This window comes from Oryctolagus cuniculus, chromosome 12 (genome assembly GCF_051225735.1).
Source record: "Oryctolagus cuniculus isolate XC-2025 breed Fujian yellow rabbit chromosome 12, ASM5122573v1, whole genome shotgun sequence".
Taxonomy (NCBI): Eukaryota; Metazoa; Chordata; class Mammalia; order Lagomorpha; family Leporidae; genus Oryctolagus; species Oryctolagus cuniculus.
The window spans coordinates 10,561,672-10,580,135 of record NC_142878.1 but is presented as its reverse complement, the minus strand read 5'-3'; the positions used below and the strand labels follow the sequence as shown (position 1 = coordinate 10,580,135).

Sequence of the window (18,464 nt, the reverse complement as noted above, 5' to 3'; positions counted from 1 at the left end):
AATGCCACCCAGATTTCCCATGAGGTTGGTGAGGTCTAAACACTTGGACCATCTTCTGCACTTTCCCAAGCACATTAGCAGGGAGCTGGATTGGAAGTGGGACAGCTGGGACTCAAACTGGTGTTCACATGGGATGCTGGTACCACAGGCAGCGCCACAGTGCTGGCCCCAGAAAGTGGACTGTTTGACCGAACGTGAATGACCTTTCTGTAGAGCTGCTGCCTGCTCAGGTGAGACCTCTGAGAGATGCAGCAGGCAGTGAGCGAAGCAGCGTGCAGCAGCTGAGCCGAGTAAGCAGACAGTCGGGAACCTTGGGTCCCCACTGGAGTCCCCTGGGCTACTAAGCAGGTGGCTGTGCTCTGCGAAGGGGGACCCACACTCTGAGGTGAGCGTGCTGTGTCCAGGGCACAGCGGGCCCTCAAGCTGACTGTAAGGATTGCAGGGTGTGGTTCGAGTGGCCTTGCGATGGCCAGTTGCTGGGTATGAGCATTAGTTGCCTCCTGGGAGTTTGGAAAGCAGAGGCCTGGGTAAGAACCGCACGGATCTGGTTTCAGATGGAGACAAATGCCGGCACTGCGCTCTGGGGCTGCCTGAGCACCACCAGCAGGCCCAGCTACAGGGGCTGCATCAGTGAATCCAGTCCAGCCAACGCTTTGCAGGTGTTTGTGTGTTGATGGCTCTTGGTCTGATCAGAAGTCATTGATCCTGGAAGAACCTGTCCTGACTGGCTGCTGTCTTTCAGACCCTGGCTTTCACGCATGCGTGCTTAGAAGCCTGCACAGAAGTGAGGCCAGTGTCCTGGGCAGGCATTGATATCTGACCACGCCAACACCCGTCCAAAGTGGAGACTCCAGGAGTGTGAATCAGACTGCCGAGTGCAGCCACCAGCATTCTGCACCAAGACCCGTTTCCACTGCTGCAGGCTGAGCTTGCTCCCCAAGAAGGGTTCCCTCCTCGGCTGTGTTTTCACAGAAATGTGTTCTCCCTACAAGACCGGCTCTTTCAGCCTGGAGAAATTGAGCGCCATCTGTAACCTCGGTGCTACCGCGGCACTGCTGGGTCTCTTTGACCCCCGCCGTCATGACGGGGTCTGTTCTGCCTGCCCTGCAGGAGAGCAGCTTCTGCTGGCACCCGAGTTTTCCAGAAGGAACCCCCAGACTCTCCTGCCCTGTCCCCCACAGTCCCGTGCCTCTCCACTTCTACGGCCGATGCCACAGGCAGAGGTACGTCATTAAAACCAGGACAGAGTCCTTCAAACCAGCCCCCCGGCGCTGGTGTTGTAGGGCAGCAAGTTAAGCCACCACCTGCACCACTGCCACCCCCTAGGAGCACCTGTTTGAGTCCCGGCTGCTCCTCTTCTGACCCAGCTCCCTGCTGATGCACCTGGGACAGCAGTGGAAGGTGGGCCAGGTACTCTCTGGGCCCCTGCACCCATGGGAAAGACCTGGATGAAGCTCCTGGCTTTGGCCTAGCCTGGCCAGTGTGAGCTAGAAGATGGAAGGCCTCTCTCTGCAACTCTGCCTTTTGAGTAAATAAATAAATCTTAAAAAAGAAAAAAAAGAGCCAAGCTGTTGGAGGCTGGCAGCTGGGTACTCTGAGCAGTTCCTTGTCCTCCTCTGTGAATGGACGTTCAGAAGGTGAGATTCTGGCCATGTTGACACCTGGCCGGTGAGGTTCTGGCTGCTAGAGTTACTACCTGGTCCTTGTTCCCTCTAGGGCCGGCAGGGCCTGGGCTCCATTTTTGTCTGGGCGTCTGGGAATGGCGGGAGAGAAGGGGACTACTGCTCCTGTGACGGCTACACCAACAGCATCTACACCATCTCTGTGAGCAGCACCACCGAGAACGGGTACAAGCCCTGGTACCTGGAAGAGTGCGCCTCCACCCTGGCCACCACCTATAGCAGCGGGGCCTTTTATGAGCGGAAAATCGTAAGTTCTCCTGCCAAGTTTGAGGGTTTGTAACACAAGCCTCAGCCCTCTGGGAGGGGCCCCTTTTGCCTTTCACAGAAAGATGAGTGAGGTTGAGGCCAGATTGTTCCAGATCTCAGGGCCCTAGAGAACCGTGAGGGCCTGGATGTAAACCCCTGTGTCCTGGCACTCTGCTCCCTGCCCAAAAACCCATGAAAACCCTCTTTGGCTTCAGAGATCTAAAAATAGCATTTAAGAATGGGGTCCATTCTCATCACATCTCATTCTAGTTCTCTGGAATTCCATGGTCACGTCCTATGGAATCCAACTGACCGGTGCAGTTCCAACCTGTAAAACTGCATAAGAGAAAGTCTTGGTTTCATTCTGGAACATTCTAGAAATGTTCTTCTAGTCATTGCATTGCTCGCACAGGCCGTACCCTGGTCACTTTTACCTCGAGCAGTAGTTTTCTGTCTGCCACCTGCTTGGGTGAATACAAGAGTGATTTTTTTTTTTTTATCTTTTATTTAATGAATATAAATTTCCAAAGTACGACTCATGGGTTACAACAAGAGTGATTTATCTTTTAAACAGTAACTGTTGTAGTATGTGTGAGGACTGTGTGCTGCTTTTTTCCCTACACATTTTCCTACTTTAAAAAAAAAAAAGAAATGCAGGGTTTCTAGCCCAAATTAATGCAGAATTTAATTGCACAGTCACTAACTGGATTTTAGACTTTTTTTAAAAAAACAAACAAACAAACATGAGACGATGGCGCTGGTCAGACAAGCTTTAGTCTTATAGCTCACGTTGTTTTTCCATTCCTCTGGCCCCTGAGCCACGTCTTTAGAAATTACTTGCAGGTTTACATTTTTTGGAAGAAGCAGGCAGGCTTCCTGCCCCCTGCTTTGCTCTGTGCCAGCCAGGGGTCAGCCGCCATCGTCCTGCCCATGGCCTGGCAGTGGCCCAGGCTGCTTCACTGAGGATTAATGTAAGTTCTTTTCCTTTTCCACCGGAGCACACACCCTGGGGTGGGCAGCCGAGATTCTGACGGGTGTCCTGCTCACTCGGGAATCCAGCTCGCGTGAACACGGACATACCCACGTCTCATTTAACAGATGCTTGGGCCCAAGCCTGACAGGGGCCTGTCGCCCCACTGGTCACGCAAGTCAGGGCATGCGGACAGACACGGTGTGCTGGGAGCACCGTGTCTCCCAACTCTGGAGGCCGGGCCTGAGGCTGTGTTTGCTTAATTCTTCATGCCAGGGTGTGCCTGTTTGCAGGTGTCTGTGGGTGTGCACCCCATAGCTACAAAATACTCTTTTTGAAAAGAATTTTTTAAAAAATTCTTCAAGTGCTAACATGAGGGTCAGAAGCTTGTAGTTGGATGGATGCCCGTAGTACAGTCATTGTCCGGGACTCGGCTGGCAGTGAGGATGGCGGCTTCTCTGTTGCACCAGAGCCCGTGTTCGCAGTGGACCCCTTGTACTGCTGGCCCCTGTGAGGCCTATCACCAGTCCCCTAGAAGAAGAGAGTTTGCTCGTCCACTGGGCAGGAGCCACATTCCAGGCTCAGCACCAGGATGCAGGATGTTGATTCAGGCCTCTTGGGAGCTGGGCTCTGGCCCAGTCACCCCACTTTCTCTCGCTGACTGCCATTACCAAGCACAAGGCCCTGTAGGTGCCCATGAAGGGCGTGCCCTTGTGCTGTTTGCAGAGGGGGATGCTGGGGACAGCGAGCTCGCATCCTTGCCCCGTTCCCCTGCCCTTAGTGGCTCCCTGCACGCCCAGTGCCTCAGCCCTGCTGACCGGGCTAGGGGGAGGGGTGGGGCTCTGGCTCCAGTCTTCCTGTGGCCGGGTGACGCAGGCTCAGCCTCTCCACTGGTTAACTCAGCCACTGAAGCCCAGGGAAGGAGTTGCGTTTGGGAGTGGGTGTGGATTGTTATCCTGGAAGAATTCATGCCCCGGGGTGATGCAGAGTGGGTGGGTGGGGTGTTACTTTTCCATTCCTGCCAGAGCTGAGCGTCACAGACACAGCCAACGCACAGACCTGCAGCCCAGAGCTCCGCAGTCGGGCCCAGCAGCGTCCGCGGGGCCTCTCCGTTGAGTCTCCCGGAGCAGAAACCAAGGTGCCGACGGTGCCAAGTTCCCTTCTGGAGGCCCTGGGGAGCTGCGTTGGCTCCTTCAGGTTGCTGGCAGCATTCAGTTCCCTGCGGTTATAGGACTGAGGTTCCTGTTTCCTCATGGGCGGTCAGCTGAGGCCTGTTCTTGGCTCCGGGGCACATGTGCCTTGGCTGTGTCCCCCGGCTCCCTCTTCAGGGCCCGCGTCACCCCGTCAGGCTTTGCTGCCTTCCTTCCACCTGTAAGAGTCCTGCGATCATACCAGGCCCACCTTCATGACCCAGGATATTCTCCCAGGTTAACACCAGGGCCGAGATCCTGGGGCCACAGTCCCGTCTCGCATAGCTAAGCCCAGAGTCAGTCTCCCCGGCTCAGTTCTGCAGGGAGGTATAAAACACCTCGTCCACGCCGCTGGCGTCAGCACCCTAGGCGAGGGCCAGCACAGCTCCCCCTCCCCAAGGCAGAGTCACCCGCCTCCCCAGCAGAACAGCCTCCCCTCCCCAAATTGAATGGCTGGCCACCTCCTGCTCAACAGGCCCTATGAGGTCAAGAGTGCTCCAGGTCTGCCTGTCTCTGCAGTGGGGCCAGCTGCAAGGCGTGTGGCACCTGTCAGTTATCTGAGGAGGATGTCTGGGTGGGAACCCCATCTGTGACCTTGTGGCTAAAGGCAGAAACAGCCCCCTGGGCGCCTGTACCTGGATGGGGGATTTTCAGCTGCCTTGAAGTCAGGGGTGACTTGGGGGTTGGCTATGGCAGGTGGTCTTGCCAGGGGGCCTCTCGTGTTAGTGGCAGCGGCATGATACCAAGCACTGCAAGGAAAGGGCGTGTGGAGGCTCCCTCTGGGTTCCTTTGGCCTTGCCCCTCTCTGCCCACCCTCCTGAGCAGTGACGGAATGAGTCGCTCATCAGCGCTGCCAGGGCGTGGCTCGCAGCTGCTGGGCCTCCCCCTGCTGCTCTCCCTGAGGTTAGCCTGTTCCCACCCATGGCAGGTCTGTGCCGTGTGTACCGAGAGTAGAGCCGCAGGAGCCTGTGGCCGGCCAGAGGCCCCTTCTCTTCCTGGGGTCCAGGGCCCCACCCCATTGGCAGCGCGTAGCCTTGACGTCTGCTGGGAGTGGATGAGCCTCTGCATCCTCACCTCATCCTGTGGCCCTCTCGTCCAGGTCACCACGGATCTGCGCCAGCGCTGCACAGATGGCCACACTGGGACCTCCGTCTCGGCCCCCATGGTGGCAGGCATCATTGCCCTGGCTCTAGAAGCAAAGTAAGTCCCCACTGCCCTTCTGTCTCACGTAAGACACGCGTGGCGTAGGACTCACCATTGCTGCTGTACAGGTCTGTGGCATTAGTACTGTGCGGTGTTGTCACCGTCCACCTTCAGAACTGCTGCACCTTCCCAAATCGAAGCCTTGACCACGTTAGAACCTGACTGTGGTCACTCAGGCTGCTCAGCCTGGGTGTCTCTGCAGCAGGCCCTTGTTTGCTGTGAGCTCTGGAGGCTGCCACTCCAAGGTCAAGGTCTCGGCAGGGTTGGTCTTTGTGGCTTGCAGGTGACCGCCTTCTCCCAGTCCTCACATGGCCCTCCCTCTGCACTTATCTGTGTCCAGATTGCATGTGAGGACAGTGACCATCCTGGATGGGTGCCCACTCTCGTACATCATTTTTCCCTTAATCACTCTGTTGAAGACCCTCCAAAGGTTCTCCAAATGTAGTCATACTCTGAGGCACTGGAGCTTAGGACCCCAGCAGACCAATGTTAGGGAGACACCGTTCCAGCCTTCGCACTCATCGCACCCTGCCCCAGGCCACCCTTGGACTTCCTGCCCGTGTGAAATGGACTGCTCATGTAAGTGGATTCACACTGTACTGCCTGAGCATCCCTAGTCCAAAGCCCTGAAGTGCTCCAAAATCCAAAACCTTGTGAGCTTCAGGTTTTATTGTTTTTTTTTGTTTTTTTTGTTTTTTTTTTTTTTTTTTTTCATTTTTCTGATTTTCACATTAAGGTTGCTCAACCAGTAAGGCCTGTGCAGATATTCCAAAATTTAAAAAGCCCTCAGTCTGAAGTCCTTCTGGTCCCCCACATTTCGGATCAAGGGCACTCCGTGGTGTCAGTCCCCTTCCTCTTCAGGCCATCGACATGGGTGAGAAGTGCCTCTCTCCCTCCAGGGCCCCGCCATCTCCTGCCCTGGCTGGGGGCTGGGAATGGGCAGAGCAGAGCCCTAAGCCTTGCTCCCATTTGTACCAAAATCACACGTTCCGCTGCCACAGCTTCCTCTAGGGACTTTAGCCCAGAAATTGACAATAAGACAGTTTGATTGCCGTGAACCAAATGAAAACTCTGACTCGTGACCCCATGCGTGGTCTGTCACTACCACAGTGCACCCCGATACTTAGGTCATTTCTAGAAAATACTACACAAACGGTATCATCTGGAATTGCATAGGAAATAATGATACTGAAAAACTGCATACATTCAGTACAGATGTGAGTCTGCTTTACTAGGATACGCATCATGCTCAGAATGGCCCCGAATACTTAATCACAATTTACCATGACATTACAGTCTTTCTTCTCTGCTTCCAAAATTGCCTGTCGGTCCCGTACGGACCCCAGGAGGGCCTGGCAGCAGGGCTGGGCATCCGTGCTTGTGGATGTCGGCTCACGGTTGGGCTTTTTTTACCTTGGGATTTCATTGCTGGAAACTGTTCTCTCCGAGAGCTGGAGGCGTAGACCCCTGCGAACGCAGTCGCTAGCCTGCGGCCAGCGCTGACCCACCACCTCTCAGCTGGTCGGTGTGGCCAGCGCTCTGTTGTTGTGTCATTGCAGCAGCCAGCTGACCTGGAGGGATGTCCAGCACCTGCTAGTGAAGACCTCCCGGCCGGCCCACCTCAAGGCAAGCGACTGGAAGGTCAACGGTGCCGGGCACAAAGGTGCGGCTGCCGCGCGCCCTTGGAACGCGGCTCAGGGGCCATGTGAATTCCCTTGAATCGCTTAGCAAGATCCCCAGATAGCAGCAGCCGTCAGCATTAGGTGTGCATTGTGAGAACTAAACACACACACTCAGGGATTTAGAGAAGCACCCTGGGTGCTCACACTGGCATCAGGGAGGACCCCAAGGTCGTCAGCAGGTGGGTCCCCGAGCTGCGAGAGCTGAGACGTCGGTTGACTCTCTTCAAGGTGACGCCCTTTCTCTCAACATCAGGAATGTGTTTTAAAGGACACATTATTCCATCTGGTTAATCATGGGTGTGAGTGGTAATTATATTTTTTAAGGTACATTAAGACAGATCCATGATTATTAGGATAGATGATGTTTGTTTGCCACCTTAGGGCAACTTGCATTCTTAGCCCTGAGTAGATTTGTGGTTTTCCTCATCTGTACAAAGAAGACATTGACACGGTTGTGCAAGTTACTTTCCAACTGTGAAACTTCTGGTGGCCAACTCCTGTGTTGTTTAGGTAACTCGCAGGGCAACAGGGCCTCTGGCCCCAGTCTGCCCTGGGACACGCAGACCCAGGTACCGTGACATCAGTGCCTGGTCACAACTTAATTATCCCAGATATGGGGAGCCTCGGGAGCAGGCAGTTACGGGACTGGGCTGCTGGATTTGACGAATCGACCAGCGGTACTCAAAAAAGGCTCCTTTTCTGAAGCCCAAGTCCAGCTATTAGGACCCCCAGCCTGATATTGTGACCTGTCAGGTGGAGGTCAAGTGTCATTTTTACCTTCATGGGCGCAGGGACATTCCTTTCAATAAGGAGGCCGTTGCTCTAGCCTCGCCACATCTTTGTTCTGCAGGAATGTTGGCGGTAGTGGTATGCTGTAACAAGAGCTGCCCCACATTTCAATTTTGGCCTAATTAAATAGGAAAACAGATCGTATCTGCTTCCCGACCTTGCCTTGTAAATTAAACTTTGAAGCCCTCCTGTCTTCGCCAAATTAAACACCAGGTCAGGCCAGTCCGCAGGCACCCTCTCTTCGTGCTGTGTGTCACCACGTGTCCCAAACGCCCTGAGAATTCAGCAAGCAAAGAAAACAGCACACAAGATGAGCATGGCAGCCTTGCTTGACTGTGTCCGTGCATGGCACGCTGTGGATCCCAGGGCTGGTTTCTCCTGCCTGGTCTCGGATTTGGGGAGTACACATGCCAGCAACTCCTTTGTTGTAAAGAGATCTGTCTGGTCTCAGCCGAAGAGTCCTAGGCCCTCTCCATCGCACTGCGCAATTGAACAGGGCGTGTGTGGCCCCGTCTTACACGAAGGGGTTCAGGAGCGAGGGAATGGAGCTTGTGGAGTCCCCGGCAGCCCTCCAAGGGCCTGTCCTACAGCTGGGGCTGGAGGAGGCAGGGGGCCTGGCGCTGATGGCCCTGTCTTTTCAGTTAGCCATCTCTATGGATTCGGCTTGGTGGATGCAGAAGCTCTGGTTCTCGAAGCCAAGAAGTGGACAGCAGTGCCCTCCCAGCACATGTGTGTGGCCACCGTGGACAAGAGGCCCAGGTGAGGCTCCGTTCCTGCACAGTGACTTGTCACACATGTTGGACCCAACTCTGCTGTTCTGTGGTGTGGCTGGCCGTGTTGACACACATGGTGCCATGTGCACAGGCGGGAGGCAGGTGTGCGTGTGCATGGCGGTGTGTGTCTGTGCGTGTGTCGCTTGTGTTGTCTGCATTGCTGCCTTTGGTGCAGCTGGGATAAGTTGCTCCTGAAGCCACAGTCGTTTCAAGGCCTCCTCCCCTTTTGTGGCAGATGGATCCGTGGCAGGGAGCCAATCACAGTACAAATCCCTTGGCCTGCGTTTGAAATTCCTGTCCCTAATGTTTAGCACAACTGACCAGACTGGAGATTTGCCCTGCCTCGCAGGGTGTGATGAGGAGCAGCCCCAGGTGTCCTCTCTGTGCCCACCCAGAGGCGACCTGCGTGCGGTGTGGCCTTTCAGGGCTGGCCAAGAGCCTTCTCTGTGGCACTGCGGGGCTTAATTTCCAGCTCTGCTCCACTGTTATCTGTCCTCTGTGGCCTTCAAAGTTCGAGTGCTGGGTTTTGTTGTTTTTTAACAAGACTTTTGAGCAGCAGGCACTGGGCCCTGATTTTATCTCTTCCATGTTAGTGCACTCCCTGGCACTGCCAGTTACATTTGCTCAGTGAAATTTTTATTAAAAAAAAAAAAAAGAAAAAAAAAGAATCTGCCGTAAAGAAAGTCGGATGCTCAGAGCTGCTCCCCGCTGCGGATCAGGGGAGGCGATGGAAACCAGGAGATCCTCCTCGATTCTGTGGCTGCAGCTGCCCCGCCATAGGGAGAGGAGAGCCCCCTAGGCCTTGGCATCTGACCAGAGGGGGTGCCTTTCTGGCTGCACCTGTTTGCTACCCTCGGAAAATGTGTGTACAAGAGAGACGATGCGGGAGGTGACGCCAAGCTCGGCGTCGCTCTTATCTCTAAACATAGACGGACGGCCTCTTCTCTCGTGGGCGCTTCTGGCACTGAATGCTGAGCAGGTGTTTCATGCACGCCTTGCCCACGGAGGAGCTCAGAAAGTCTGGTGAATGATGCCTGGATAGCGCCCCAAGGAGGGCCTTTCCAAAAATCACCGTGTTTTTGTTTGTTGCTAATCATGCACATCTACCACTGGGCCAGTGTCAGCCTTGACCTCTTACCCTTGTTTTCCTTGAGGGGCCAGAGACTGGCAAATCTGGAGGGAAGCAGGGTCGGGCGGGGCGTGGGGGGATTTCTGAGATAAAGGAGGCTTTGCCTGCCTTGGCTTTGTTTGTTGGAAAACGCAGGGAACACAGATAATCAGCCATCAGGTAAGGCGATGCCGGCTCCCGGGTCTGGTTCCCACCCTGTGGGGCTGCCCTGTCCCCTCCCACCAGACTGCCCGGCAGGGCGGCTCCTGAATGAAGCATTCTTCTCCTGCCAGAAGCCGTTTTAAGATGGTCGAGTGGTGCCTAGGTGGCGAGTGGCTGTTTTTATTTTTATTTTATTTTGCTTTTTAAGTGAAAGCACACAGGGTCTAGACAGCAGGTTGAGGGTAACACACAGTGTGACATTGTTCCTCTCCTTTGAGGAAAATCAGGACTCTGCAGATTCCAAGGGGAAGCAAGAATCAGACTCCTGTTTCTAAAGAAAAATCCCCTCTACCCTGGCCAGGCTCAGACTTTCTGGAATATTCTGTCTCAAGCCACTTGCTTAGCTCCGCAAAGCAGTTGTTCCTGCAGAGAGAAGAGTGTTGCTGTGAGGAGGGTATGGGCCCTGCCTGCCTGGGAGTGGTCATTCAAATCCCGGCTTCTGAGTGTCCCCATAGTTGTAGTCAGTTACCCTCAAGGTTGTCACCCAGCTTTGTCCCAGCCACTGGGATCGCTTGACTTAGAAAGGCTGGGTGCACATACAACTGCGTGTCCTACCCTCCTGGCCTCTCTCTCTCCACATACATGGTCCAGCTGTCCACTGTCACAGCCCCAGTCCGGTGCTTCCTCTCTGGAATGGCCCAGGTGTGGCCCAGCTGCTGCCCCTTGTGAGTAGCCGAGTAAGCAATAGCGAGGATGCACGGGGCGGGGGAGGGGTCTTTCTGTTCCCATCCATGGGCAGCTGTGTGTACACTGCACAGCCTGTGTACACCTGGTGCCTTTCCTCTTTACTGAGTGGAAGGGAAACAGTGCCCTGGCAGTGCCAAAGGCAGAGAGCTGAGCTCACCGACATCCGGTCCAGGAATCCTAGAAGGCTTTGGGGCCAGCCCTGCCATGTGCATGGTAGAGGGGCTGGGGCTCCGTCCACCCTCTGGTCACGTGCAGGGTGAAGGCGGGGCTCCTCTCTCCAGCCCCAGCCCTGAGCCGCGATGCGTCCCTCTCCTGGGACACAGCTGTGGCTCGAGATGGGTCCTGCCAGGCAGTGACGACAGGAGCCACGGGCCCCTGGCTGCACATCCGTCCTGCGTACCTGCCTGCACTCAGCAGCTGCATGGCAGGCACTGCGCCCCAGGTGACTACACCGCATCGGCGCTCGGCCATCCACGCAGTCCGTCCACGGAGCTGCTCTCTCTGCTGTGCAGACCCCAAGTCTCACTAAGGCCCAAAGGGGTAGAAAGGCCAACAGCGCAGCGCAGGGAGGGCTGCTGTGGCAGGAGCAGGGCTGTGACCGTCCCCCCCAGCAGGAAGCTGTCACTCACTCTGTAATGCAAGCAGAGGCCGTATGTGCTGTGACTGAGGACCAGCCGGAGCCTTGTGCACTGCGAGCCAGGACATTGCCCATGTCGAGACTGGGAGGGGTTGAGCATGGGCCTGTTCCCATCTGGATCTCCCAGAGTGCAGAGAAGGGCAGGGAGCCCACCTGGGTAGAGGTGCGTGGGGGCGTAGATTGAGGGGCTGGGCCCCTGCTCTGAGGCCCCCCAGATCCGGTAGCCTCTTGTCCCCCCAGCCCAGAACAGAGGTCTGAGCCCCTCAGCAGGAGACCCCACAGGCAGGGTCCACCGCACCGTGCGAGGGGAAGCCACTTGAACTGGATGACAGGAGCTTTTTGCACAAGAGAAAGACTCGCTGGGAGTCCTGCAGACAGCACTGGAAGAAACTGCAGGCGGTGCCTGGCTCTCTGCTGCCGCGTCCAGCCAGACCCACACGGAAGATCAAAGACCCCCTCCCCCCCACCCAACTCCCCGGCACAGCGGCTCTCATTTATTCAGAACCTTTCCGCGGCTGAAGGGCAGGAGATGGGATCACGACCAGCGACAGCGCCATGCCAGGCCGTTAGAAATCTGTGTGTAGTCAGTAGAGGAGGATGAATGGACTTTCTCAAAGCTCCTCTTAAGTGAAAAGAAAAACCAGGCTCGGCCTAATGCTGTGAATCGAAAGGAAGCCGGGCTAATTCAGCTTCCTGTTTGACCCTTCCTGCTCTGCTGGCTGGTGCTTCCCCGCTTCTTTAACCCAGGCTGCTGCGGAGCAGCTGACGGTGCCTGAGACCCTGGCCAGGTGCTGGAGGACAGCAGTGACGCCCACAGAAGGCAGCAGCCGCACGTCTGAAGCCTCGCTGGTGTGGCAGGTCCCGGCTCAGGGGGTGTGTTACTAAAGAGCACGCGGCCCGCGCCGCTTCAGCAGGGGTGCTGTGAACAAGCATGAGGTGCAGAGAGTACACGTGTGCTCACGGCCCGACTCCAGGGTAGCCCCACACCCTGTTGGCCTGGCACCTCAACAAATCAGACTGCACAGGATAGATTTATATGTGTGTGTGTGTGTGTGTGTTTATGATGTGCTTATTTGAAAGGCAGAGTTAACAGTGAGATGGAGAAGAGCCTACATCTGCTGTTCACTTCCCGAGTAGCCGCACCAGCTAGGGCTGGGCCCAGCTGAAGCCAGGAGCTTCCACCAGGTCTCCCACATGGGGGCAGGGGCCCAGGTACTTGGGTCATCTTCCGTTGCTTTCCCAGGCATGTTAGCAGGGAGCTGGATGGGAAGTGGAGCAGCTGGGACTCCAACTGGCACCCGTGTGGGATGCTGGTGTTGCAGGTGGTAGCTTAACTCGCTGCTCCGCGATGCTGGCCCTGTGGTGGCTGGAGTTACCAGCTCCACAGATAGTGGTAGATGGCTGTGGCTGATGAGCAGACAATGATTATAAAGGCACTCACCATACACCAGTGAGATCCAAGCGTCTTCCATGGAGTATCACATTCAAGACCCCCAGTGGGGCATGAGGTGCTATTTTTATCCCCATTTTATGGATGAACAAACTGAGGCACAAAGAAGTTCAGAACTTTGCCCCGGGGCTGGGCTTCCACCCCAGGCTCCTGTCTCAAGCCTCCATGAACTCAGGCAGTGCTGAGCCAAGGACAGGAACCCGTACCCCACCTCGCACTCTGCATGTCCCCTTCTGGATGAGCACACTGCCTCCCAGAATGGGAGGGCATCTTGGCCCCAGCCACCCAGAGGTCCCCCAGCCGTGGCTGGGCCCTTGTCCCAGTGGGGACGGGAAGCTCCTGGCAGCTGTTCGCAGCAGGTGAGCCAGGAAACAGCTGCAGCTGCGTTTTCTGCAGATGACCTGTGAACACAGAGCCTTGTTTTTAGGCTTGTGTCTAAAGATCCCTTATTTATGACCTGTTGGATTGGACTCATGTCCACCTGACTGCCTGTTGAGAACAGGTACACAGCCTGGTTTGACATCTGCTTAGAAGCTAAAAGCCACTGTTTTTTTGGGCTCCCTCTGTTCTATGCAGGAACGCGCCTGCCCCAACTCTCCCATCTCCCTCCCGCCCTTCCCAGGCCTCCCTCTAGGACGTCTGGTCTCTGCGTCTCTGGCTACCCCAGAGACCGCTGCCTGCTTTTTCCTGTTGAGCCACTACTAATCCCCAGAACGCTTGGACCAGGCTGTACAGCCCTGCACTGGACTCCGTGTTTCTTCTGCTTCTCGGTACCCCTTCCAGGCCCTGGATAGCTGAACAAGCAGCTCTTGCCCTCCTGGCTAAGTTAACCCCACCCCTAATGGTAAAGGCTGCTTGCTTCTCAAATTAATGTTTGAATTTGAGTAATGTCGATGGCTCACGTTACTCCGAGTAGCTCCAGAGCCATCGCCACCACGGAGTGAGTGACTGCTGAATCACTGGCCACACACCCACACCCAGGACAGGTTGAAAAGAGAAACGCACAGCACATTTGTTCTATCCGAGTTACAGTGATGCTGGAGCCTTCAGCTGAAAACTCAAGTCCCAGGGTGAGCTGTCTGTGTTACGCTTCCCTTTGATGAAGCAGGAGCAGCTGTGTAGTGAGGCAGTTGGTCAGAAACTAAGTCCTGTCCGTCTAGATTCTCCTGGGTCCTTCTTCCCCCGTGTGCTGCAGGACCGGGGGTCTTAGGACCTGTCAGACAAGGTAGACCAGAGAATGTCTTCACGGCCAGCTCCGAGAAAGAAAGGCGAGGAAGACAAACTGTTTTTGGACTTTGCGGCTTGGTGTGGGGAAGAGGAATTCAGTTCTGTGGCTGGCCTTGGGGACGAGAAAGGGGAGCAGGAGACAGAGAAGGACTTTGCTTCTGTGGCCTTCGCTCTGCGGGGGTCATATCCTGGGCCCCAGCGTGGAGATACAAGGTCAGCCTCCTTTAAGCCTCTGGTCACATTTTCTTCAACTGACCGATGCAGACCCTTGTTTTATCGGCTTGTGCTTAAGGACGCCTACTGTTCCATGTGTTGTTTCATTAGCATTGATCCTGCAGCCCACGGCCTTGTGACTCAGCCTGAACTCATCTTCTCCGAAGGCACATCCCAGCCTCTGGCACGTAGGAGCATCGGACAGCACTCCGGTGCCAGGCGGGGGCCATTTCAAACAGTGAGCTCCTGGACAGACAGCACACATGTATGCAAAGCGTAGCACCACGTTGATGGCAAAAGGAATGCTTGTTGGTGCAGGGCGCAACCTTGGCTGAGCTCAGCTGGGGCGTGCCGTGTGCAGCTCCAACACTGGACCGCTCTGTGCGTTTCTGTTACATGACCAGAGAGCGCCACAAGTATTGACTTGGGGCATACAAATAAAACTTCAGTGAGTCCATGAGTATGCAAATACAGAATCCTTGAAAAATTACGAGGTTGACTGTAGATCCCATTGCCTTTTTCACTCCCCACCCGATTGAATGTCAGACCTCTGGAACGGGAAGGAGTGTTTAAAGCCAGCACAGACAGCCCAGGCATTTCACAGACAAGAAGGAATGTGTGCCATAAACTTAAATATTGTGTATTACACACTTCACAGCCCATCTCTCACAGACAGCATTGTCTTAATTAATGTACTGCATTATCTTTTTTTTTTTTTTTTGAGTTTTTTTCTAGCTTCATTGATGCACTGTGGATTTGATAATCGTAATTGCGAACTAATTGTAGACAAGAAGGCCCACAGAGTAGTGAGGTCCTCGGTCTACTTCCGACCCTGAGACCACGTGCTGAGAGGTTCGTGTGAGAGCAGTGCTCTAGGAGGCACTGAAGCCTCGGGCTGCGGCCGTGCAGATCCTCCTGTGGCTTCTTGGTGCTGTCACCGTTCTGTCCCACTGAGCGTGCGGGAGGAGTAGTACTTACCAGGGGCTGGGAAGGCAGAGGGGCCAGCAAAGGTTGGTGCAAAATACCAGTAGCTAGGGGGACTGCGTTCTCATTCTGGGGCACAGGAGGGTGACTGGTTACCACTCATTTCTTAGACGTCTCAAAATAATTAGATTATAGGATATGTAAATCAAGGTTCTGTATTGATCGGTTGAAGAAAATTGGTGACCAGAAGCTTAAAGGAACAATAAAGACTTGAATGATGGATATGCTAATTATCCTAGCTTGGTCATTATACATTGTTTACATGCATCAAAATGTCACACTGTACCCCATAAATATGTACAATTGATAGGACAATTAAATTTAAAAAACAACACCTTAAACCCTAAAAAAAGAAAATCCTGTTCCAGTTTTGCCCTATGCTCTGCTCATGCCCTTAGAAGCCAGAGAGGCTTCCCAGCTGAGCCCCCATGAGCTGGGGTTGTCCAGTAAGGAGTGGGCACCCTGCTGTTCCCTACAGCCTGGCAGGGCAGCATTGCCACAGGTGCAGGTCAGTTCAGGAAGCTGAGCTGGAGAGCGGTCTCAGGGTGACTCACGGACTTGAAGCAGCGTCCCAGGACAGCAGCGTGGCCAGTCGGGAGCCTAGGGGCTGTGGGAAGCAGAGGTCTCCCAGCCTTCCCTGCCCCCCCCCCCCCGGGCACGTGCACATGTGTATCTGTCTCTGCATGTGACTCTGACCCCTCAAGACTGGGTGATCTTAGTAGATTCACAGCTTTCTATATCTCCACGGGGAAACCTAGGAGGCGGCTATCGTGCCCGTGGTCTGGGGTGCTCGGCGCCTGTCGCAATGGCTCTGCCTTCCCAGGGGCTCCTGGTCCAGAGGGGTTCGGAAGAATGGAGAGCGGCTGCAGGACCAGAGTCGTGAGTTCTGGAATGTGCCTTGGCGGGCAGCGGCGTCTCTGTCCTCCATGAACTTTCCAGATCACCGTCTCCCTGGCTTGAACAGTGCTCCCTCGGCCCACAATGGGCACACTGAAACCCTCAGGTTCCTTTAGAGCCCTGGAAAGATGGCTTTGTGCACTCTTGCAAAAGTTAATAGCATAAGAACGTTTTCAGTTTTCCTGGGAATTTTAAGATGTTTCTAAATCAATTTTCATGGTTAAAGTATAATGTCATTGTATCTGTGTGACAAAGGATCACTTTACATTGTCTAACCATGACATGACTGTAGCACAGGAAATAATTTCCATTGTTCTCGTAGAGTATCTCACTTCCTGCCTCGGAGTTAAATTAATCCTTAAGCTGAGGACTTTTGATATTTGACGTCCCTACTTGGAGTTTCTTTCCTTTAAAATATATACATACGTGTGTGTGTGTGTGTGTGTGTGTGTGTGTGTGTATTTATCTGTTGAGAGAAACAGAGCAATCTTCATTTCTTGGTTCATTCCACAAATGCCCACAGCAGTCAAGGCTGGGCCAGGCCCTCAATGCAGGTCTCCAAACATAGGTGGCAAGAATCCAATTCCTTGAGCCATCACTACTGTCTCCCGGGGTGCGTGTTAGCAGGACGCTGGAATGAGAAACATCCGGGGCTCCAGCCCCCACCTTCTGATACTGGGCGTGGGTGTGACGTGGGTGTCCTAAGTAGCATCCCAACCCCCGCACCAGCACCTGCCTCCTACCTGGAGTTTCCACCTGAACCAGCAAAACTTGAGCTCGCTGTCTTAAAACATTTTAAAGCTGCCTCCTCTTTTGCTGTTTGTCTTTCTTTCTCCTTCCTTCCTTCCTTTCTTTATTTCATTTTTTAAAGATTTATTTATTTATTTGAAAGGCAGGGTTACAGAGAGATCTTCAACCTGCTGGTTCATCCCCAAGTGGCTTGCAATGGCGATGGCTTGCCAGAGCCAAGCCAGGAGCCAAGGTCTTCATCCGGGTCTCCCACATGGGTGCAGGGCCCAAGCACCTGGGCCTTCCTCTGCTGCTTGCCCAAGCACATTAGCAGGGAGCTGGACAGGAAGTGGAGCAGCCCATGCGGACTTCTGGTGTTACAGGCAGCAGCCCCTGCTGCTTTTTGTAAGGAAATTTAGAAGCCCCCGATGTGCTGTGTTGGCGTTTATTGGCTTCAACAGCAAGAGCAGAAATAAAATCGGGGGAAGGGGAGTCATGCACATGAGGAGGAGAATACCTCACTGTCTGGTGCTAGCTCTTCTGTCCGTTCTGTCCCCCCGCCAGGTCCCCTAGAACTTGGCAGAAATGAGGAGTCCTGGTGACCTGAACTACACCGTCCATGTAAAAACTGTTACATGTAGCCTTGTTCCAAAAGCCACTCCGCTCCTCGCCCCCGGGTAAGGGGAGGTCTGGGCTTTGAAAGCCCAGCGGTTGACTCCTGAAGGAGCTGAGTGCTGCCCACTGCGGCCCCTGCAGGCTACAGCAACAAGTCTCCCTGCGGCTCAGACCGAACCCGGCTGGAGTCCTTGGTGGGAGTCGGCCCCCGTGAAGCCAGATGGGAGAGACATTGAGGTCTTTCTTCTCTGTGCCTCGTGCTCTGGGCTGGGTGCAGAGGAGAGCAGGTGAGGGGTGGGTCTTCCTGTCTTGTCTTTACCCTGCTTCTGCTTTCTTAAGCCCCTGTCCTGTCAACACAGGTTTCTTCCCTGGGACTCCAGGTCTGTTGCTCCCCCCTGCCAGTTAGCACATCGTGATGGTGTGATGGGTGAGGACACGCTCTCTCTCTCCCTCTCTCTCTCTTTTTTTTTTTTTTTTTTTTTGGACAGGTAGCGTTATAGACAGTGAGAGAGAGAGACAGAGAGAAAGGTCTTCCCTCCGTTGGTTCACTCCCCAAATGGCTGCCACGGCTGGCGCTGCGCCGATCCGAAGCCAGGAGCCAGGTGCTTCTTCCAGGTCTCCCATGGAGGACGCTCTCTCAACTTTGTTTGGCTTCTGCTTCTGTTGGCCTGATCTTGCTCATCCAGTCTGAGAAGTCTAAGCATGTGGGCTTGTTCCTGGGCCTGGGGTCTTGACAGGCAGCCAGAGAAGCGATTGCTGAGTGCGTGGACTTACAGTTTCTGCGCCCTCACGAGACCCCTACCAGAAGCAGCCACCTTGCATTTTTAGTGCTGCCAGTGCGTACTTCACCTGGAGTTGTATGTGGGACCTGCAGGGCCTGGAACTCTCTAGAGCTTTCTGTTGTGTTCTGCATCTGCCGCCATGCTGAGGTCCTGCTGACTGATAAACACAGACAGTAAAACTCGGGAGAAGGCAATGAAAGAAGGCAACGTCCCCACATCAGTTTACGGTGCGTGCAAACCATGTTTGCAAATATTTACAGAGTCTCTGCGGGAATGACATCACTGCTCTAACTGTTTGCATTGCTTTTTATGACTCAGGCACACGAGAGCCAGGCGATGTCATCCCTGAGAGGCTCGGGGCACTCGCAGCCTCCTGGG

General features: G+C 54.5%; 1 protein-coding gene across 2 annotated transcripts in view; it reads left to right on the top strand.

The window, feature by feature from the left end:
* The window catches only part of PCSK6 (proprotein convertase subtilisin/kexin type 6), a 169,440-nt gene that overhangs the window by 93,272 nt on the left and 57,704 nt on the right, over nucleotides 1-18,464 (top strand). For both annotated transcript variants that reach the window (XM_008269785.4, XM_051822269.3), the window contains exons 8-11: nucleotides 1,717-1,929; nucleotides 5,188-5,288; nucleotides 6,851-6,954; nucleotides 8,404-8,521. In XM_008269785.4, the coding sequence (XP_008268007.2) occupies nucleotides 1,717-1,929; nucleotides 5,188-5,288; nucleotides 6,851-6,954; nucleotides 8,404-8,521 (536 nt within the window). The remainder of the gene's footprint in view (nucleotides 1-1,716; nucleotides 1,930-5,187; nucleotides 5,289-6,850; nucleotides 6,955-8,403; nucleotides 8,522-18,464) is intronic.